At 39.0% G+C, this 22,275-nt stretch overlaps 3 protein-coding genes and 1 long non-coding RNA gene across 7 annotated transcripts in view; 2 read left to right on the forward strand and 2 right to left on the reverse strand.

The window, feature by feature from the left end:
- rock1 (Rho-associated, coiled-coil containing protein kinase 1) overlaps positions 1-1,725 on the forward strand; it is a 32,327-nt gene extending 30,602 nt beyond the window's left edge. For both annotated transcript variants that reach the window (XM_085139610.1, XM_085139611.1), the window contains one exon: positions 112-1,725. Coding sequence is in view for 1 of the 2 variants with exons in the window: in XM_085139611.1 (XP_084995737.1) it covers positions 112-115 (4 nt within the window). In the remaining variant the exon portion in view is untranslated. The remainder of the gene's footprint in view (positions 1-111) is intronic.
- Positions 1,726-2,074: 349 nt separating this feature from the next.
- On the forward strand, positions 2,075-11,519 carry usp14 (ubiquitin specific peptidase 14 (tRNA-guanine transglycosylase)). 2 transcript variants are annotated; one of them, XM_085139615.1, is made up of 16 exons: positions 2,075-2,469; positions 3,314-3,459; positions 3,725-3,757; positions 3,850-3,954; positions 5,047-5,150; positions 5,262-5,320; positions 5,400-5,530; positions 5,646-5,726; positions 5,823-5,905; positions 6,071-6,185; positions 8,071-8,136; positions 8,242-8,334; positions 8,419-8,547; positions 8,657-8,717; positions 10,463-10,570; positions 10,679-11,519. In XM_085139615.1, exons 1-16 carry the CDS (start codon positions 2,454-2,456, stop codon positions 10,822-10,824), a joined length of 1,476 nt encoding a protein of 491 aa, XP_084995741.1. In that variant the 5' UTR covers positions 2,075-2,453; the 3' UTR covers positions 10,825-11,519. The 2 variants fall into 2 exon arrangements, with proteins under 2 accessions (XP_084995741.1, XP_084995742.1); XM_085139616.1 differs by lacking the exon at positions 2,075-2,469 and adding an exon at positions 2,495-2,833.
- thoc1 (THO complex 1) lies at positions 8,032-21,838 on the reverse strand. 2 transcript variants are annotated; one of them, XM_085139612.1, is made up of 21 exons: positions 21,724-21,838; positions 21,430-21,503; positions 21,222-21,282; positions 21,045-21,114; positions 20,340-20,458; positions 20,199-20,247; positions 20,019-20,114; positions 19,790-19,872; positions 19,643-19,716; positions 19,426-19,534; positions 19,190-19,324; positions 18,203-18,303; positions 18,029-18,095; positions 15,162-15,212; positions 14,968-15,038; positions 14,729-14,824; positions 14,494-14,559; positions 14,322-14,405; positions 14,018-14,165; positions 13,832-13,916; positions 8,032-12,187 (listed from the first exon to the last, which is right to left on the reverse strand). In XM_085139612.1, the coding sequence occupies exons 1-21, from the start codon at positions 21,769-21,771 to the stop codon at positions 11,910-11,912; spliced, it is 1,965 nt and encodes a 654-aa protein (XP_084995738.1). In that variant the 5' UTR covers positions 21,772-21,838; the 3' UTR covers positions 8,032-11,909. The 2 variants fall into 2 exon arrangements, with proteins under 2 accessions (XP_084995738.1, XP_084995739.1); XM_085139613.1 differs by lacking the exon at positions 21,724-21,838 and having other exon boundaries at positions 21,430-21,716.
- On the reverse strand, positions 15,818-18,022 carry LOC146497607 (uncharacterized). The gene is made up of 2 exons (XR_014870506.1): positions 17,664-18,022; positions 15,818-17,380 (listed from the first exon to the last, which is right to left on the reverse strand). It is a non-coding gene; the product is annotated as an uncharacterized LOC146497607 (long non-coding RNA).
- Positions 21,839-22,275: the final 437 nt, after the last annotated feature.

The following is a 22,275-nucleotide window of genomic DNA, read 5'->3' on the forward strand; positions in this document are numbered from 1 at the left end:
AGCCAGCTTTTCTGTTTCTGTTGTTAGACTGGGTTACTAACCAAGGTTTTTTTTATTTTATTTTGAAAAGGCCTTTCTTTTACTGGACACCTGTCTCTGTTCTTCTTTCAGCTAACCATCTGAACCGTTGGGATTTTTCTCTGGACTCTAAACTTTCCCTTCCTTCCTCATCCTCAAAAATGGAAAGAAACTGTATTGCATAGATAATTCATTAAAAAACAAAAAAACAAAACTAAAAAAAATATATGTATATTGACAAATAACCAACGCTGGAGAAATTGCAACACACTTCAGACACAAGGCATCGTGGACATTAAAAAAGCCTGATACAAGGGGAGGGAGTCACTTGACCAACTCAGCAAACTTGCAGCTCTACGTTTTCACCAGAAGATGGCGCACACGTCTTGATCTAAAGATGGACAACAGAGGGAGAGAGGGACTCCTGTCATGTAGACATCCTGTGCTTCATATCATGTGAGAGTTGGAATGGAAACTGGAAGGTAAAAGGGGGTTTTGCTGGGACTGCTGCATGTATGTGTTCAGTTTAAGGTACTGTCATACAGGAATTGCAGATCTGCGGCGAAAGGTTGTGTCTCAGGGGCGGAAAATTGATATCTATTTAGTAATTTCTTTCCCCCACCTGTCGGATAACGTGGGCTTTAATGCAAGTATGCTTTTGTTTTGTTTTGGTTTTGTTGTTGTTGTTTTTTTTAAATGACTGATGCCTTCATCTAACGTCTCTGGCCTTTTTGCCTTTATTCTTATCACTCTGCAAGTCAGTTATATCAGGTTTGGGACAACGTATTGGGACATGAGTATTAGATGTTTTGAGTATTGAGTGAGGAGCATGCAAGATCATCATTTAAATCTATGCATTGTTTTTATTATAATTATTTTTATTGCTCCAAGCCATAAGGAAAATTCCATTGTAATGGCATATAGGAGTCCTAAAACTTTTTTTGTTTATTTGGTACATTGTCTGTAATATTTTTTTTTTGTGTATTCCGTGTATTTTTTCTTTGTAATGTATTGCCTTACATTGATTCATAGATAAGTGGTTCAAAAGGAAAACATTAAGTTAACAAATGTAAAACTGCACTGTTTGACTTGACTGTAAATTATTTGTAGAAGACTAAACAGGTGTAGCATTTGGCCCACCTAGTGCCTTACCGTTTGGATATTGATTTTACTGCCATATGTTTTTCTTTCCTTTTTTTTTGTTGTTGAAACAAGACAAATCTGAATTCTTCCATCATTTATTTTTTAAGAATTTGCCACACGTGTGTGGTTTTATCAGAACTTGCTTTGTCTGGTTTGAATATATATAAAAAATTATATATATATAAATAAATATATTAGATTACCTCTTTATGAACACATAGCAATAGAGTTTGTGTAAAAACAAAGTCCCCGTTCTTGGTTCATATCATAAATTTGAGGAGGATGTATCTAAAAACAAGCCCGTGTCAATGATTGTCCTCGATTGCAAGTCATTTTCTCTAACATGGTAATGTCCCGCTAATGCAAACACCCCCACAGTGTATAATATGAGAGAGACATAAGGATTATGGAATACCTCCACAGTCTTTTTATGTGTAACGTTTTGTTCAGTTAAAAAAAAAAAAAGCACTGGAACTATGATCTACTCATGTCTTGGATAATTTGCATGGTTAAATTGCATTGGAATCCGCACTGATGGATATGTCAATAAACATATCTCTGTCATTCATTGTATAGTAGTTTTCACTTTAGATGTCATTTATGTTTTTGTATCAGGCCAGCTGGGACAGATTCGAGGACCCCCAAGCACATCTTTAAATGGTAATTTAACTCTGCTAATCTTGACACCTTTATTCTCACCAGGTTTATTTTTGGGCCTTTTTTCACTTTTATTTTGAACAGGACATCAGAGCACACATGCATACACGGACACGTGTGTGGAGTCAAACCCAGGCCTTTGCACAAGGGTTCACCATATTGGTATTCTGCTTAATCACTAAACTATATCGGCACAATTAATTGTAGTTTTGTGCTTTTATATTCTAAAAATAAAAATAAAAATACTTAGTGTTTTTTAATCAAATGGAGTGGAAGGAACAAAGGGGCTCCATCCCCAAAGTTGGTCTATTTATGGTGTCACAGTGAGAGCAGTGCAGTCTTTGCTGTGAGATAACTATAATTCACTCACACTTGGAAATCCGTGTAGTTACAGCCTTATAAATACTGTAATTAATGATGTCTGAATGATCTGGGTGTGTGTGTATCTCGGGTGTTGCTGCAGGCCAGCAGGGCGACTAGCAGATGTCAGAGCTCATCGATAAGTTCCCAGCGTGTTGTTGCAGCGTCATTCTGTTTGAATGAAGTTCAGTCCGAGAACTAGCAACTCTTCATACGCGCCCCAGTGGACCGAAACAGGAAAAATAGCGAGTTGAGGATATTAAAGGTTTCTAAATATGCCGGTGTTTACAGGTAAAGTACTTTTAATACAGCATGATTATCACCAAGGAGAAAATACTTTAAAAACGGGAACCCTTACACGTGTTTTTAGTTTTAAATTACATTAGCATGTTAGCTTAGCTGTGTGTAGCATGATTTGCATTTAGCCTACAACCGTTAGCATGCTATCTTGACAGCATCTTGTTCTTAGACTAGTGGTAGTTATTTCAGAAGACACTTTTTTGAAACAGGGAAGCGCGCAGAATTGTTACACCACTGTATCCGGCTTGCTGTTTGTTAACGTTATTTACTGAGTACGTGAAAAAGCTGTCCAAGCTAACTGAGCTACTGCTGCTGTCAGCTAGCTTAGTTACCCAGTTAGCAGGTAATAAGTAAGGTGAGTTAACTAATTATGTAAAGCTACTGATTCTCACCGCAATGTCACCACTTTAATTGTGGTTTTACTCGCTGAAGACATTTCCCTATAATTGTTTTAGCAGAATTGGGAGCACTTGTGCCTTTTACTATAAAGGATAGCATTGCTAACAAAGCTAGCTAAATCACAGTGTACAGTCTTTACTCCAACTGCGTCTTGTTGAAGACATGCGATCACTCAGTTTGTTTTCTTTGTGTCAGTGATCTTATACCGATTTCTATAATCGCCAATGAGCGCCTTTATTACGGTTCATAGACATTCAGACTGCTGCATATTTGTTGGCTCCCACTTTGTGTTTATTCACCGACATTCAGCTTGACTAACCGGGTGCCTTATTCCTTGGAGTACTACCCTGATGCTAAGGAGGTGCTGTGTCATGTTACGGTTTCCCAAACCAGGAAAGGCTAATATGTTGACACTGAGTGCTTCTGTTTCTTTCAGTAAATGTGAAATGGGGCAAAGAGAAGTTTGATGCAGTAGAGCTCAACACTGAGGAACCACCCATGGTGTTCAAGGCGCAGCTCTTTGCCCTGACAGGAGTTCAGCCAGACAGACAGAAGGTCATGGTGAAGGGAGGCACTCTCAAGGTACTAATATAAACATCCAAAATCTAGAAAAGGAGATCCTCAGAGAACCACACCAGCGCATATAGTTCCTTTAATTTAAACATGCTTAGTTTCAGTTTCAAGGTTGTGCTATGGCTCTTACAAAAATGAAAGGGACTTTTTGATTAATTATAGGATTGGTTTTGCCTTTTCATTTGTTTTGAAACAAATAAGGTAAAGTTAAAGGTAAGATGAGTAAACCTTATCCATTTTAAGGTTGCTAATCAATGTTTTATCTGAATTCTAGGATGACGAGTGGGGAAATATTAAGCTGAAAAATGTGAGTACCGCATACAAGTGGTTCTTTACGGGAGCTTCACCACAAAACTTTCACATAAATTACTGGAATGAATATTTCCCTGCTTTTTGAAGGGAATGACCCTGCTGATGATGGGCTCAGCAGATGCCCTGCCCGAGGAGCCTGCAGTCCGACCCATGTTTGTAGAGGACATGACTGAGGAGCAGCTGGCCTCAGCGGTGAGTAATCCTGAAAATTACCACTGTGGGGTGAACAAATATAACAATTACAGCTTTTAGTGTGGATGTGATTGATTGAATTGGGCTTTCATGTACTGAGTATAAAGTATAAAATGGTAAACTAAATGTGCAGAATCATTTAGTTGCTAAAAACTTTTTTTGTGTGTGGCTCAGCGAGACATTTGCAAGCTAGGTGTTTTGGTGTAGTAATGAATTTATAATTTATTTACTGAAGAGAAAATATGCAGCAGACTCAAAATACAGTATGAATTACAAATTTCCACATGATAAATACTGGATAAATGTCTTTAAAATGGAAATGGGCAAACAAAAGACCCGCTTTCTCATTATGAGTTTGTTCACCTGTGGATCCTCCCCTGAGGACATGGTCCCTCTCATCGGGGATGTGAGCAGAATTGGCGAGGAAGCGACATGAGGAGAGAGAAGTTGGTGGAAGAAACAGCCATTTTAAAAAAAAAAAAAAAAAAAAAAGGGAGAGAGATGCATCCTCTGGAGCCCCATTTTTAAGGAGATTTTATTCAAATCTCATGTTTGGCACAACTGCATCATAGTGCAACTGTATTTTACACGTTCAGATGTAGCAGTGTTCTTTATATTTGTTTATGTTTAGGGCTGCTTTGAATTATATTTACTTATTTATTTAGTACTTCCTAAAAAGGATACACTTGTGCGACTTTTATTAAAGCTCCTCCAGCAACATAAAGTACTGAGATTGATGTCTGGGTCACAGGAAGGAGGGAAGAACAAATTAAAGAAATGAGCAAAGCCTCTTTAGTGGTTCATAGAGTAATGAACTCATTACCGTTTCTGAAATTGGACGCGCCAAAAGAATTGTAAAGACAGAGTTTGACAAACTTGAGCTTTTAAAAAAAGACAGTTTATGTATCTAGAACAGATCAGATGACCATACTTGATAAAGAAGAAGTGGACTCGATGTGATGTGTTGATTCTGTAGTGTCCCTTCTGCACAGTCCCAGATCTACGATGAAACTAAATTTATGTATCCCTTACCTACACGTAGTGTTATACCTTGAGATGAACCTATGCCACTGTGAATGTTGTCATTGTCAGATGGAGCTGCCTTGTGGACTGACGAACTTGGGCAACACCTGCTACATGAACGCCACAGTGCAGTGTCTACGCTCTGTGCCAGAGCTCAAAACTGCACTCAGGAGGTCATTTTTACTGCTATTACTGTTTGTCGGTGACGTGTTCAGACGATTCCGAATAATTTCACCACCACTGGTTTTTATTGCCGTTCACATCACATCACTCTCCCTCTACAGGTATTCAGGTGCTCTGCGATCTTCAGGGGCAAATGCACCATCTCAGTACATCACAGCAGGTGTGAAGCATGCCAAAAAATAGACATATTAATGTCGTGAATTTACTGATACAAATAAAATGGTTTCTTTGTTTTTTAGCCCTTCGTGATTTATATGAGACTATGGATAAAACCTCGTCCAGCCTCCCTCCCATTATTTTGCTGCAGTTCCTCCATATGGCCTTTCCACAGTTTGCTGAGAAGGGGGATCAGGGGCAGTACCTCCAGCAGGTGAAAAACTCTTAATTAACTGCGTTGTTAAATTTGATTAGCCATGTGACGTGTCTTTAACTCAGTCTCATAATGGCAGCAAATTCATGACATTTATTGTGCTTTGTTTATTCAGGATGCCAATGAATGTTGGCTGCAGATGATGAGAGTGCTTCAGCAAAAGCTGGAGCCACTAGAACCAGAGACTACCATGGAGGTAATGCTTAAAAACCCCACCAAATCTGTTATTTTGTAATCTAATTATGGCTGTCTCATAAATTCACGAGAAAATTTCGTTATTTTTAATCTTCAGACTGAATCTGAGGGTGGAGCTGCCTCTGCCTCTGCAAAGAAGAACTTCATCGACCAGTATTTTGGTGTAGAATTTGAAACTAGGTATCCTTCTGATGTCTTTGTCAATCAAATCTTTGTGCACTTCAATACTTGATATATAGTTTCACTTTAAAAGACTGCACTGTTCTTTCATAGTTTTTGGTAATGAGATAAAATCCAAAGGTGAAACATTAATGAGCCGGGCTTCTTCTTAACTCTACTATTCAGCATGAAATGCACAGAGTCCGAGGAGGAGGAACCAATCAAGGGCAAGGAAAGCCAGCTCCAGCTCAGTTGCTTCATCAACCAAGAAGTGAAATACCTGGCAACAGGACTAAGGCTGGTAAGTATCATGAAAAGGCTGAGGTCTGTGTGCAAAGCATAGATGGTATGAAAGATGCATATAGCCACCGTGAGATCACACAGTGGTTTTGGACTGGACATTTTTAACCTTTAACATTTGTGTTTTGACTATTATGCTTACAGTTAGGAGCTAACGCTAAGCTTGATTCATTCACAAACTGTATGAGTGCAATACACAGGCACATATCAGCTAATTGGGCCTACATAACAAGCCAATAAGACAAACAGTTTATTGAACCCGCAAAGGAAATTACTGTGTTACAACAGCATGAAAACAATAGAACACAATACGATAAAAGCAATGTTGTAAAAGTATTAAAAAGTAGTACCACAAGCTGACAGTGAAGGGCTTATAATGTGAGGTAGTGCAAAATATTAATATACAAAATTGATTTAACAAAACAAAAACATGAAGTTATGCTGAGATGGGTGGGGCTGAGCCTCCCTCCATTTCTCTATGGAAGTCGCTCATCATTGATGTTATGACTCTGATCAGGTTGGGACATTATATTGATGGGAGCTCCCGAATTTTTGTGGACAAATGGAAGAAACCACTGGGAGTAACCTGTAAACTCGATGCTAATGGACAATACTTATGGACATAATGTTATAATACTCTAGTGCTGTGCAGTGTTATTATTTTGGATGTGAACCAGTCTTGTATTTGTTGGGGAAAAAGTTAAATAAAAGTTGGGAAAAGTGAAAAAAAAAACAACCAAAACAAAACATGAAGTTAAAGAAAAATAAGACCAACTGCAGATGTCATTAATAAATATGTAAACATAAGAAACTGCAGCAGGAAACTATAGTATAGAAATCTGTGTTGAAAAATGTGATTTCCTGCATGCTGACACGTGTGTTTACCTGCCCAGAACAGGAATTGTTATAGAGTTTTGTAGAGAATAGTAGGAATGATTTCCTGAAGTGGTCTTTATGGTAGCGGGTTGAATCACTCCAAATGGGAATGAGCTCTGCTGCCTCTGTAGTGGGGAGCTGGTATGGTGGGTTGTCTATGGTGGACAGCAGTTTGTCATTGACCTCCCGTCCCTCACTGACTCAGACACCTGCACATTCTGACCAGCAATGGTTCGAGCCTTGTGAATTAGTTGTTGATCGTGGGGGCATCTCTGGCACTGATGCTGTCCCCCAGCAAAGTACACAACAGCAAAGTAAATGACACTCACTACCACAGGATGGTAGAAGATCTCCAGCATTTTGCTACACACACTAAAGAACCTGAGTTTCCTCAGAAAGTAGCGTCTGCTCACCCCCTTTCGCACAGCATCACTTTTGGTCCTTAAGTCTAGTCTGTCATTCAAGTGAACACCCTAGTGCCTCTAGTGGTCCACTGTTTCAGCCTCCTCACACATGATGGTAATGGGCTTAGTCACAGTTCTTTTTTTCACATTGGAAATCAACCAGCATCTCTTTTGTCTTGCTCATGTCCACAAGGAGGTGATATCTACCAGACCACTCCATAAAACTCCTCAACAGCTCCCTTTACTCCCACTCCTGGCCATCCTTAATACACCCAATCCCTGCAGTGTCATTAGAGGACCTCTGCAGGGGGCAGGAATCACAGTTATGCTTCTAGCAGATGCTGATCCACTCCAGCTGTTTGGGCCAAGATGCCTGTCAATCAGCATGGGTTACAACATGGATGAGTTGGTCCAATCGTACTTGATCAGAAGGAAAAACTGCACAAACTTGGAAGATTTGTGCAAAATGAAATGGCTTGCAGTGGACAGGTGCAAGGATACTGGTGGTTACACGCTCGTGTAGTAAAGAGGATATGTTCTATCACAAGACATAAGACAGCTGATCAAGTTGGGTTTTTTTAAATTCTAATTTTTCTGCCCCAACAGAGACTGCAAGAAGAAATCACAAAAATGTCTCCGACCCTGAACAGAAATGCGCTGTATATAAAATCCGTAAGTCCTCTTTTCGCTGTTATATTCCTTTTTGTCATTTGAAACTGCCAGCTGTATGTAGGACTTGAGTATGACATTTATTTTGGTTTTCTTTCCTCCTGTTAGTCAAAACTTAGCCGCCTGCCTGCTTACTTGACTGTTCAGATGGTCAGGTTTTTCTACAAAGAGAAGGAGTCCGTCAATGCAAAAGTTCTAAAGGTTTGTCTTCAGCTGCAGTTCTTTCTAACAGTGCTCACAGTAGCTGAGGATCTAAAGTCTCAAAATTTGTGTATATTTTTTTAGGATGTCAAGTTCCCGCTCATGTTGGATGTTTATGAGCTGTGCACTGCGGAGCTGCAGGAAAAGATGTTACCAATCAGGTCAAAGTTTAAGGAGGTCGAAGACAAGAAGCTAGAGAAACAGCAGCAAAAGGTAAAGCAGATCAGCTCGCCGTGACATTTACACATATTTAGGAGTAGAGGAACTCTACTCTCTCTAGAGGAAATTTAAAGCATAAACTCTATTTGATTTTCTTTTCTAGTTGATAAAGAAGGCAGATGCAGCAAAAGAAGTGAAATATGAGCCTTTCTCGTTCTCAGAGGGTATGTACCTGTGACAGTAGTGCAGGAAACGTTGTTACATGAGTAGAAAAAATAAATTTACAATATAAGTTAAAGAAATCAGGTGTTGGAAGTAGATGGAAAAAAAAATGTAAATGCACTACAAATTCACCTGCCTTACCGGACAAAGTCTCGAGTCATCACCCCTGTTTCCAAGGAGCCAGGCTGAGCAGCAGTTCTCCAGGCTTTCTGAAGGTCTTTTATCTTGGGACATTGGCTGTTTTTTTCACTCAATTTACACATAGAAAGAAGGACATTCAGTACAGGACTTTTACTTTTATTTATTTTACTTTTTTTGTAAGACTGACTTATGAATCATTCGAGCATAAAAAAGGTGCCTAACTCATGTGATGAACTAGTATTGTCTACACATAACAGGCAACTAAGCAAAGTTCAATTGAATCTACAAAAAATGCCAAAGATAACATTTTGACAGGTATAAAATAGTATTTTTGCACCAACAGGGTGTCCTTTAAAAAACAAAAAATTAGGAAACTGGACAAATGGATGACAAACATGGCAAGCTTCAAAACACGATCTATCATCTGGAAAGGGTCTGATAGCTTTGTCGCTATGGCGGTGAAAAATACAGTGCAACACTATCAGTAGGGCTGGGTATCGTCACTGATTTCTATAACTCGATCTGATTCACAGGGCCCCAACTGGATTTGATCTCCTCTTCCATTCAGACAGAAATATTATAATAATGATCATTAATCTGTACATATCTATATTTTTATATCTCTATAGGCTATAAATAGAAAGCTGACACTTCATCAAGCAGATGCCTTTGTGTCAAAGTAACTGAGGATAAAACGCAAAAAAAAACATGAAGAAAATTTTCCTGGCCTGGTTTTTATAGCAGATAACCTTAAAAATATTCTGCAGTAGATCAAAAACTGAAGAAAACCATGAATCAACATATGAACATTACCTGATGCTGCTGAAGTGAAGCAGAGCAAAGTTACAGAGGTTTTATTAGAGACACTGCTAAGCATTTTGCAATTTGGCAAAATTTGTAAAAGTTTACATTTCTTCTGTATTGAACAGCAGAAATTAGGCTCTCTTGTCAGGTCTTTTTTTTTTTTTTTTTTTTTTTTTTTTTAAGGCAAAAAACAGCAGGCGAAAATACTGTACACAATAGGGGTGCAACGATACACAAAATTCACGGTTCAGTTCGATACTTTGGTGTCACAGTTCGATATTTTTTCGATACAAAAAATGTTCATGCCTTTTTAATTTTAATTAATAATTAAATTTTTAAGCCCACCCCTAACTATCAGTCATGGATCGCCCTTCCAAGAGTCCAGACCTCAACATTATTGAAGCAGTGTAGAATCATTTTGACAGAATCGAACAAAAGACAGCCAAGATCCAAAGAAGAGGTGTAAATGTCTTTCAAGAAACCTGGAAAACTATCCCTAAAGACTCTTTAAAGAAATTACAATAGAGCTCCCAAAGACAGTTCAGGCTGTCTAAGAATAAAGGTGGTCATACCAAATATTTCAAGCTTGTTTGAATGGTACAAACTCTGTTTTTCCACGTTTAAATAAATTGCTGGACCTGTCTTTCATTTTCCTGTCAAAACAAACGCGGTTATGTTTTTTTTGTCATGAAATCTTTGGAGTGAAATTTGAATATGCTTTTTTTTTTTTTTTTTTCTGTATGGATATTTGTCTTTCGATCACGAGTCAGAATTAAAGGTACGGCATGTTTTCTTCTTGTAGACCTTGGTTCCAACAACAGTGGCTACTACGACCTGCAGGCTGTGCTGACGCACCAAGGCCGCTCAAGCTCCTCAGGCCACTATGTGGGATGGGTCAAAAGGAAAGAAGGTAATCGCATTTGTGTGACAGTAATCGGTACGCACCTGATATCGATCAGTCCCAGTTTATACTGTGCAAGCGCTTCATGTGTCGTGTCTTCTTGTGTCAATCTGACAGATGAGTGGGTCAAGTTTGACGATGACAAAGTGAGTGTGGTGTCTCCAGAGGATATCCTGCGACTGTCAGGTGGCGGAGACTGGCATATAGCGTATGTTCTACTGTACGGCCCCCGGCGGCTGGACATACTTGAAGAGGAACAATAGCTGTGGCAGACTTCTCAGAAGACAAAGACAACATCCAATATACACACAAATTGCCATTTCAAAGCACTGTCTGCATAGATGTGCAATAAAACTGGTGTCTTTAAAGATTTGAATACCTTAATTTTTTTGTTTTCTTTTGTAACCAACACAGATGCTTGTAAACAAATTCTGTCAAATGGTGTTAAATATTCAACCACAGTGGGCTTTGAAAATGGAGAGATGATGAGAGGCAATCTCTGGACTGGATCCTCAAGAGGTTTTTGAGTCTAGTGCTGCAGTTTCATTAAATGTTTTATACACATTGTATATTTTTTAAAGCCTTTGATGAGGTGCTCATATCATTAAAGCAAAATGTTTCTCTCTAGTCATTTAATCTTGTACAGAAATGCCTAGCCAAACTGTTGTCCTCGACATTCTGGCTTGTATCGTCTCTGACGTATTACAACACTGTAAAGACTTGCCCTTGTTCACCTGTTGGCCCCCTCGGGGTAATCTGGGTTCAATCTCAGGTCTTTTAAGTGCTTGGCTCACATCATCTCCTGTAATTGTTCTGAAATGTATTGACAGATGAGGTTCTTTCTGCCAAATCTTCACTAATGCTCTTTTCAGGGAGGTGTGTGGGGAAACGATTCAGAACATGTTGCCCTTGTGGCGAACTGTGTGCGGTTTAATAAAGGCTTGAGATTCAACCGTGATGGTTTGCTTAATAAGCTTTTGAACGTCGTTCTTGCTGATGCGGATCTCAGACTTTAATCTATACCTTTACAAAAAGAAAAAAAAATGCTGTGCTTCACCTTGTTTCTCCGTGCAGCTTTCCCGATCGCCCTGCCACAGTCTGTAAGGCCTGAACGTCAACTCTCTGTAATAACTTAATTGACTGAACTCGTTTCATAGGTGGTGAAAATAAAGTGTTACACCAAAAAGAGATTGTTGTGTATCAAAACAAACGTGCTACCAAACTTTTTACAAAGCGAAAACATTTATTGAATTCTCTACAGTGGGGAAAACCAATATCTGACATATAAAAACTAGTTTCCAACATTTTTGTATGAAAAAAGTGGAACAATGTTATGGAAATACAGATTTTAAGCCTCACTGAGGCCATCTGCAATCTGGGAGAAACCTGCGGCGTTCAGAGCTGCGACCAGGTTCTCCACAGTAGCTTGTGTTCCCTCTCTGTCCTGCCAGGCCACCAGCAGCAGTTTGGCCTGCATGTCGACGTCTTCGCTGTCCGTTTCTATTTCTCGCAACTCTGCCGCCTTCATCTCAAAATGAGAAGCGAGGTTCTTCCACTGAGCGCCTAGTTTGGCTGCTATGTCATCCATCTGCTGGTTCGTCACAAGTTTGCTCTGAATGCTCGGACCTTGAAGAAAATGGAATAGGAAGTATATAAATAGCTCTCTGCTCCAGGCTTGGAACTGCGCTAACACAATAAACTCAATTCATTGTGGGAAGTGGGAGCTTGTAAAAAAACAGAGGTCAAGTTGGGTTAAAGACATTAAGATGGAAATGTGTGTGAAGTTGGAACTGAGGGTCATGCTTTCATCATCTTAAATTAAGCATATGAAAGAGGGAAAGCAAACATACTGACAGTTAATTGAATATGCAATGTTATTAAGGGGAAAGGTACAGAAGCAAATTCTGTTTCAGTCCAGTATTTTGCATTTTAGCTCATTGATATCACTTTCATATACAGTAGTACAAGTTAAATCAGTAACACCTGCTCTTTCTGGTACAGTCATGTCCATAGATACTTGGACAATGACAATTTTTGTAATTTCACTCTCTAAACAAACCACAGTGGGTTTAAAGTCAATCAAAATGTGATTGAAGTATAGAGTTTCAGCTACAATTCAAGAGGTTTAACAGCTATTTTTATGAATGATCCCCCATTTGCTCCTTCCCTTTCTCCGAGGCTCAAAATTAAATCAGACAAACTAACAGTTTTAAATTTACTGTTTTTAATACCTGGATCTCAAATAGACATCACTAATTGCTACAATTTATTTTGCCTCTTCATCCTAATGATGGCTTCTTTCACTTGCATTGAAAAATCTTTGGCTCTTACATTAAGGCTTTCAGTGATCAGCTTCCAGGGAACGGGCCGCTCCAGTTACATCTGAGCCTCTATTCCATTGACTACAGTGGAAGGAATATTTTTGTCTTCTGCTTCAATCACATCTTGATTGTTTGATTTAGAACACTGACCTCACTGAAATCCAACAATCGACCACAGGTTAGCGTAACATATGAAGCGTGTAGTTGCTCGAGAATGAGAAATAATGAGAATTAAAATCTACTGAGAAGTCAAACAGTCACATCCGGGACAAATTGAAACAATTCTCCACCAGGTGAAATTGTCAGGAGATTTATGACAACACGGTCAATAAACAAAAGAAATGCAATAAAAAGCATGAAATCATGTGATAGCGTTGGCCATGTCACTGATATTGGGATAATGGTGACAGGAAGTCCCCAACCAATAGGACTATTTCCTCTATGATCATGATCACTACCTCCTAACATCACACTACTGGTTTGCAACATGTGTGCCAAGTGATTCTTTCTCGTTCATTTTGTGCATGCAAAAAATTTACCAACATCGAGAAACCTCATGCTGGGTGATATCATTCTTCATGGGAACCCAATGTAACTTAAGACTTTATTAACCCAATGACAGAATTTGTGTCTAAATACACACAAACACTCAATTTATAATCATGACAATCAAGGTGTAGCGATTCCTGTGTAACAACAAAGGTGACCTTGACCTTAAGCACAGCTGAAGACACATTAGTTGATCTTTAACTGTAAGTCTGATTAAATTCTAAATAATACTGTAGGAGGAGGAGGGATTCTTGTGAACCTCACCATGACATAAGCTCACTGGTCCTTTGTTTGGATGATCTAATAATAATAATAGTTTCCTTGTCTAAGTGCTGACACACACAAACATATGTGAAGTCAGAAACATCTAGAGTGAAATACAGAACATGTGATGACTTACTGTCATTGCTGTCTTTGAGCAGATTGTCTCCATTATCATCGTCATCCTCTTCTCCTGTCTTTATTTCTTCTGATGGGATGTCCTTCTTCATGAACGGAGAAAAAAAGAAAGAAAAAGGATGGGTTCATGGACTTATGGAAACTCCCAGTTTGGTTTTGCTTTTTTTTAATAAAATAAAATCCTTACTGGTAGCTCTTTGGCCAACTTGCTGACCATGCTGTCGAGGTAGTCTGCCAGGCTCTTAAACTTCTGGTTTGTTGGCTGAAAGAAGTGTGGACTTCTCCTGGACAGCAGTCTCAAAGCCCGCCAGCCATAGTTTGCATTTCGCACAACCCTACAAGGAGTTACAGGATTAGACATAAAAGAGAAAATAGTGAATATATGTAAAGTAAATAAAAGAAATACAATTAAAAATAAGTCTCAGGTAGGAGATCAAATAGTGGATTTTCCCCCTCCATGGTTAAGAAAGGTTTTGTAAAAGCCATCTTACTTGTACTCGTCCTCGACCATGTTGGCTGGGTCGGCCTGTTCAATAGCTTCTGCGAAGAATTCATCCAATGACGGCATGAACTCTCTGAAAGAAAGGCCGCAGGTGTAAAATAACAAATGTAGGGCGTATATACAAAAAGCCGAACTTGAACTAATTTCAGGACTTTTCTAACCTGCTGTCTGACTTGCAGGCCTCCATGTTGTCATGATTGAGGTTCCACAGCCGGGTCAACTCATCACTAGCAAACAAGAGAAGAGCTTGAATGACCAAAATTTACAGTTTCACTAAATTTCCAACAATACTTCAGCAGGATGGACACCAATACAGAGGGAAATCTGAGACCAACAAAAAAACCAAGCCACACTTCACACCACTCCACCAGCCCACCCCCAGATTCAAGCACATACTTTCCCATAAAAATCTTCCGGTCTGGCCCTTTTCCAAGGAAGTCTTCTGGAGCTTGTCTTTTCCTTGTGGGTCTTTTGGGCTTGTCATCCACTGTTCTGTTAAAGAGGCAAACAAGTGGGACCACCTGTTATTTTGGCATGCTATCCAGCATTCTATGCTGCTGTAAAAACTGACCAAACCCTAAATCAAATAAAATTATTATCTGGAACGGCTACTTCAAAACATTACACTGCTGTACCTCTCTTTCACAAAGCTCGGACATCCTTCGTTTTTCCAGGCATTCCAGTTCTCCTCTGTGTTAAGGATGTGCTGTCAGAGATAATGAACATTTATAGTGGGACCAGTGTATAGAGAACAAAAGACTTGACAAGCTGTGAGCGCGTAAACAAAAGCTTCATTTAATCATACTGGTATTCCCAAAGCATGGCTTACCTCAACCATGGCAGCAAACTTGTCACCATCAGGAGGAATCTCCCTCAGCAGCTGCAAGAGCAGAGCACAGATTAAAGGGGATTTATAACAGAAAGTCATGATTCACCAGCGTTTTTTTTTTGTTTTTTTACATAGTAGGTAGGTGAGCACAAAATATGAGAAAGGACCATTTCTGTTTTTTTCCTTCACAGAACAGAAAATTAGGATTTACAGCTTGTTGTGACATCCACTTAGATTGAGCCTATTAGGGTTTCCCTAGTGTTTTCATATACATTCATATATTGTAACAGTGGTGCATGTGTATTAAACGTGGCCAAAGTTTAAATATTAACTTCACACCAGTAATTCTTTTTTTTTTTTTAAACTTTCTTTTTATTGTTTTTCTTTAAACACTATACAACAAAATAAAACAACAACAAAAAGATAAAAGTAATTCTTGCAAGCAAAAAGCATTCGGCTTCAGTGGGGCCAAATGACAACAGTTACCTCAAGGTGCTTTATATTGTAAGGCAGAGGTCCCCAACCCCCGGGCCTTGGACTGGTATTGGTCCGTGAGTTGTTTGGTACCGGGCAGCGAGAGTTGAGGCTCAGGTGTGAAATGTATAGTTTTCAGGGTTTTTATTGGTTTTCAGCATTATTTTGTTATTGTTTTTATCGTTAACTCGGTTTTCCTGGGTCTTTTCACATGTGTTATGAATAAATCTTTTTTTCGGTACCGGTACTAGTTTTATTTTGTTGTATTTATCTGCGACACCTTAAAGGCCGGTCCGTGAAAATATTGTCGGGCATAAACCGGTCCGTGGCGCAAAAAAGGTTGGAGACCCCTGTTGTAAGACACTGAGCCGACAATAACACAGAAAACCCCAATAATCACCAACTGTATGAGCAAGTACTTGGCAACAGTGGGAAGGAAATCTCCTTTTTAACAGGAAGAAACCTCCAGCAGAACCAGGCTGCCACTCTTTAGGGGTGGGGGAATGAAGACAGGATAAAACACACTATGGAAATGCAGAGTAGTGTATAAACACAGAGGTGCTTATATAGCACTAGGTAAGTGAAAAAGAAACGGTGCATCATGGGAAGCCTAGGCCTATTTCCGCATAACTAAAAGAGGATTCAGGGTCTCCTGATCCAGCCCCCAACTACAAACTTTATCAAAAAGGAAAATTAAGTCTAATCAAGGCAGAGAAGGATAAAAACAAGAAAACTGGCTTAAAAAGAGGCCAGCCTACAGGAAACTGAAATTGTTGCAGACAGCGGACCAAATAGTACAAAAAAAATGCATTTGGGAATGAACACAGGAGCACCACTTTAAATTCCAAATGAACAGCTGCAGTTTCCCAGAGTCATTTCCTCTCAAGAATGAAAACAAGTCAGATATGAGGAAATCATGCCAAATGTTCTGCTGCTGGCTGCAAGAGCAAACTGAAGACCCAGTGTGTTGGTTTCATGTCTGAATGACAATGCCCCCAAAACAATGTGGCTAATGTTTACAATATCTGGGATCACATGCTTGCTAGGGGTGGGGGAAAAAAAATCGATACTGTGTAGTATCGTGATATTTTGTTTGCTAATAATGTATCGATACAGGGACAGCAAAAATCGACAAAAATGCTCTGACTTCAGAGCATGTTGATCAGCTCCTTTTTCTGAGCAAGAATCCTGACATTCCTTCACTGTCCAAATGTGTTTAACTTTTTTTATGGCAGCAATAAACCTGACAGTTTACTTATTTTCATTTAAGACATGTTTTATTTTAATTAAGTGTAAAACTTTTTTATTTAATGTAAAATTATATTTTGTTTTAATTTACTTTCAAATTCTTCAGTTGCTGAAGGGGCTGCATAGTTTTCACAAATTGCATAGTTCAGAATAGCTATAATTGTACCAGATGGTTGCATTCAGTTAAGTTGGACTAGACTGTAATACAAACTGTTCAGTTTGTCAACAATAAAACTGACTGAAATGAGAGAAAGACTGAGTGCGAGACTTTGTTATTAGATAAAACGAATATTGATAAAGTTTACCTTTATGTGCAGAATCTGAATATCGCAAAATATTTAAAAAAATTGCAATAATATCGTATCGTGTGTTAAGTATTGTGATAATATCGTATCGTGGGATGTATGGTGATTCCCACCTCTAATGCTTGCAGGCAAAACTAGGTGGACTCGGCTGTCACCTTTCATGCTTGAGTGCAAATTCCCCTTGTTTTTGTTCTACCCGCTGTGATAAAAAAAAAAAAATCAAACCAAAACAAAACTAAATGTCAGTTGTGAAATGAATGTGCTGTGCCTCTTTTGCCTGTCCCACACAGGGATTTTAGCTCACAAACTGAGCTAAAATCCCAAGAATATATAAACAACATACAACAAACAATCTGGGAGGTATTCAAATTAAAACACACACACACACACACACACACACACACACTTAAATGTGCTATCCACCTCTGATTCATGAAGCTCCACACAGATTAGTACCAGTGTCAGACACATAAACACAACTGCACATACAGACAAGCTCACACATGAACATAGACACACACAGGGTTATTTGTTTGTTTGATTAAACACTTATCTGAAAATGAACTTGATATTTGTTAAAATAAAACTGAAAACTGGGAATAATTTGCTTGTTTTCTCCTAAACTTACAACATGAATAATTTAATTCAGTTTAATTCAATTTTATTTCAATAGCGCCAAATAACAACAACAATCACCTGAAGGTGCTTTACTTTGTAAGGTAAAGACCCTACAATAACTCAGAGAAAACTCCGAACAATCAGACGAGCCGATATAAGCGAGTGCTTGATGACAGCGGGAAGGAAAAACTCCCTTGTGTGTCAGCATAACTTAGGACTCACCTGATAGACCAGTTTAGTTGTCTCTTCAATCCATGCAGCCTGGTCATCATTCAGAACACAGCTGGAACTGCAGGAGGAGAAAAATATTAAAAACAATACAAATAAGACTTCAGAATAACCAATACTTTATCAGACAAAGTTTATTTACCAGGTCAGCACTGAGACACTGCTCACCTTTTGAACTTGACCTGACCCTTCAGGTACTGGAAGAGGATGAGGTACTGCAGCAGTATGTGCCGCCTGAAGTTGCTGTCGCTGAGCTGCAAGTCCATCAGCTGGAGATAAAGACGAAAGAAACAAAGTGAGGTAATGTGCAACTCCGATCTTTACAAATATTTAATGGAGATCAGTGACATGTAGATAAATACAACAAACTCAGAAATGTAAAGCAAATGACACAGCATGAGCAAACCAAGCAGTAAATGCAATGGATATGGAGCCTGCAGTGCAGCAGTGAGGGAACAAACGTTGTCAGAGCGCCACACGTTGTCAGCCATTTCAACATTCGTTTGTGTGTCTATGTTTTATCCTACGCGTGTTTGACAAGTGAAGATATGACTAATGTTACTCAGACTTACAATAACTCACTGTAGAACTCCAAAGGCAACAAAAGCTTATCAACAAGTGTTAATGTTTGATGATAGTTTTGTTTAGAGGCAAACAGCTGGCAGCCGTTACCGTTTTCCTCCTCCTACCCAGTGCTCTGTTTTGGTCCAGAACTTTGAGGTTTACAAACTAAGTCCCTGTTGTGCTTAACAACACACAACTTTGGCAGTGTGGACTAGCACATTATGTTGCAAGAGGACTTGTGAGTGAAGCAGACTTCCAAATATAGGAGAGTGAGTGTGAGCTGCAGGGCATGCGGTCGGGGCCGATACAGATGCTCAGACACACATAAAACACTTGAGGCAAAGACAAAGAGCAAACACTAGTCTGTAGATGTGTTAAATCTCTTAACCCTCTAACATCAAGTATATCGCATTTGATTAATACCTTGATGAATAGCGTACCCTTGTTTTTGATTGTTTTAAGATTAACAAACAAACGTACTGAATAAAAATTGTTTAAAAAAATGTGAATTTTCTGGGAATTATTTTGTGGTTCAGGCTTTAATGGGTTAAATTAGTGTAGCATGGAAATTTAAAAATGAAGTCTTCTCACCTTCTCACTTGTGAGGAACTTGGCAAAGTAAACATGTTCTCCACTTGATGCTCTCAGCTCCTCCAGCTTCCTCTTAGAGGCCTGCATGTCATCCAGCTTATAGCTTTTGAATACTGCTAGAGTCTCATCTGAGTACTGCGTAGGACAAAAGAGTGATCGTTGACTTTTAATCATCTACTTGGATACTTGCCATCTTGAAAATGAGGAGGAAAGGCATCTGCAGTAAAGTGCATTACCTTAAGGAATGTCATCCATGAGAATTTATCGTAACACTGCACTGGATTTCTGAAGTAGTCCTGCAGTGTCCAGAACTTTCTGTACAGGTTGTAGTCGATTGGAATGGAGCTGCAATAACAATTAAACCAGATAAAGGGTCGATCAAAATGTTTACTTCAACAAATAAACAAAAGAAACAAACCTTGTGATTTATTCTTGAGAAAGCCTTTAACTTACCTCGGTGCAGGGCCATCATCCTCCCCCATTTCTCCTTCCTCCACTTCCATACCATCCTCCTTTTCTTCTGTGTGCTATAAACACAGTAACACATTTAACATTCACAGTTTTTCATTACTTCTAAAGTGCTCAGAATCAGATCTTTACCTTCTGGCCGAGAGTGCTTTCTTGTTCATTTTTGTTGAACACTGTTATATTGTCTAGATTAAACTGGCTCTGGAGATTTAGGCCTGGAAAGCAAACAAAATAAAAAGAACAATCACTCGATCAGAGAAGCTGTGAATGTTGTTGACAGAGTGCCATGAATGATTGCAAACCTCATCTTCAAAAGGCTTGTGTTGGTTTATTTATAATAATAAAATACTGCTGTTCTTACCTGATTTTTCAGACAGAGGGAAGAGACGTGCCAGAAAGAGCTGGATTCGCCCGCAGAAAACTGTGTTCTGAGATTTGGACAGCCTCCTTAAGAGATCTACACAGACAGAAAAATACACTGCTCTGCATTTTAAAGATAAAAAGCTTCATATGTCACAGAATGATGAGATAAGCTCTTTACCATTGCACATCCTCAATAAATAATTCTTCCCTGCAGTGTAAAAGGAGTTCTGTGAGAAAAATAGAGCACAGCTTTGGTAAACATGTGATCAACGCAGGGCAAATTTTTGCGGGCTTTACTCAACAGCTGGAATTTATTTACCGATTTCCAGGTGGAGACGTTCTCTTCGACAAAAGAGAAGATTTTGTCACACAGGTCCAAAGGAAGACAGTCCAGCACGTCTCCCAGCAGGACGAAAGGGGTCGTAGCAGAACAGATACCTGCAGTGGAACACAAGTCTTTTAAGTTTCTTCATACATGACACATTGTCTCTAAGACTTACAGAAGATTACCCGAGCAGTCTGCTTGCAAAATGCATGCTTTTCATAAATAAAAAGGGCCAAGTGGATCAGAAGCATATCTGTAAACACCCCCCCACAGCATAACAGACCTGCCAAATCGCCTCAGTAGATGTGCAATAGGGATTTCTCACACATATATGTCCAAAAAGGATTTTCTTTGGCTATAAAAGTATGGTATCAATTGGGACGCACACATATATCAGCCACATGCTACTATGTGCTCATTTTGAGTGATGTATGCTATGAGACTAATTGGAAATAACTTGGCATTCACAAGGCAGTGGCTGATGTTCATATGCTGTGTCACAGATTTTTGCACTGGCTGAATGTTCAAAGATAGAGAACTAAAGAGCTAAAAGACTAATCCAAAATTGTTTTTGTTTTTATTTATGGCACAGGTTTTGTTCCCTGGCACAAAAGGAATAAACTATTCATTTTTTTTTAAATCCTAAAAATTAGTGTATCACCTGGATCTACTTATGAGACCCCTAGCTGAGTAACATACCTTCTGTAACGCCATCAATGCTCAGGTAAATGAGAGCTAGGTAGTCATCACACCTCGCCTTCTGCTCAACCTGGAAACATTTGAAGATATCGTTTGAGGATTTTGAGGGTAATTTCATTTTTTTTAAAAAGCGAACAAACGCGTACTAGAAACAAACAAACAAAAAGCATTTCTTACAATCAGATCACCAAGAACTCCCCTCAGAGCCTGATCGAGGGTTGTCTTCTTTTCCGCCTCACTGTAACGTGAGAAAAACAAGCGATCAGTAAGGTTGCATCCCTTCCTCCATTATTATAGGTTATAATAGCCAACAGAAATGATTACAATACAATAAATAATTACATTACATTACAGTAAGTTAGCAAGAACTAACAACTTCACTTACTTGCCGGGGATCTGGTTAAAAATACTGATCAAAGGTTTGATACTTTTTCCAGTCAAAGCCTGGACGGCAGACGCCTGAGATTGTGTGAAGAAGAAGAAGACGAAGAAGAAAACATTTACGAAACAAACGGCATCGTTGGTTAGCATCTGCGTTAGCTTGGCTTCATCCGTTACCTGCTATAGTAACAACATGCGACATGCTACATTAACAAACCCAGGCTAGGATTTCAACTGTGATCTAAAATATATGACTCCACATATATTTATAAGTTGCTGAGGTTCTGTGTTTTCCTACCGTAAATTTGTCTTTAGCGTCGACAAAATTAAATGAAGACGGCGACATCGTCCCTTTTTGGCAACCGGAAGTGCCGATAAAGTTGTTCCGGTTTCTTTGAGCGTGGGGAAAAGGTCGAGAAAAATTAATTACAGTTAAGGTGCCATGTAAAAATGTCTCCAGCGCACTTTCCACCATTAAAAACAATTGCAGTCGTATCATGCAAATTATTATGATAATGGTGTAATTTTAAAATATTTTCCTCACAGTACATCATATTTGCCTAGTTGGTAAACTAACACTTTTTAGTGTGCATGAGAGTCATAATAACAAGGACTTAAGAAATAATGGTGGTCCAGGAGCCTTTGGAGAACATAACCAGATGAAGATAACATAGGCTGTTCACATGAATCTCATGCATACACTGAGTATGTAAAGAGTTCTCCTTTGGCCTTTCCCTTTTCTCCTTTCAAACTTTCATTTATTTGTCTCCTCTGATTTGATCTTTTTTCTACACTTTCGATTAATTTTTTTCACATTTATATGAACTTTTCTGTGCTATGAAGAAAACTG

This window comes from Neolamprologus multifasciatus, chromosome 18 (genome assembly GCF_963576455.1).
Source record: "Neolamprologus multifasciatus chromosome 18, fNeoMul1.2, whole genome shotgun sequence".
NCBI classification, from domain to species: Eukaryota; Metazoa; Chordata; class Actinopteri; order Cichliformes; family Cichlidae; genus Neolamprologus; species Neolamprologus multifasciatus.

Coding starts and splice junctions, on each gene's coding strand:
- usp14 (XM_085139615.1), top strand. Junction 3,955..5,046: donor AGGAGCAGCTGGCCTCAGCG/GTGAGTAATCCT, acceptor TGTCATTGTCAG/ATGGAGCTGCCTTGTGGACT. Junction 5,151..5,261: donor CTCAAAACTGCACTCAGGAG/GTCATTTTTACT, acceptor CTCCCTCTACAG/GTATTCAGGTGCTCTGCGAT.
- thoc1 (XM_085139613.1), bottom strand. CDS start 21,575: ATGCTAACCAACGATGCCGTTTGTTTCGTAAATGTTTTCTTCTTCGTC. Junction 19,717..19,789: donor AAAGCACTCTCGGCCAGAAG/GTAAAGATCTGA, acceptor CTGTGTTTATAG/CACACAGAAGAAAAGGAGGA. Junction 14,166..14,321: donor ATGGTCGAGGACGAGTACAA/GTAAGATGGCTT, acceptor AACTCCTTGTAG/GGTTGTGCGAAATGCAAACT.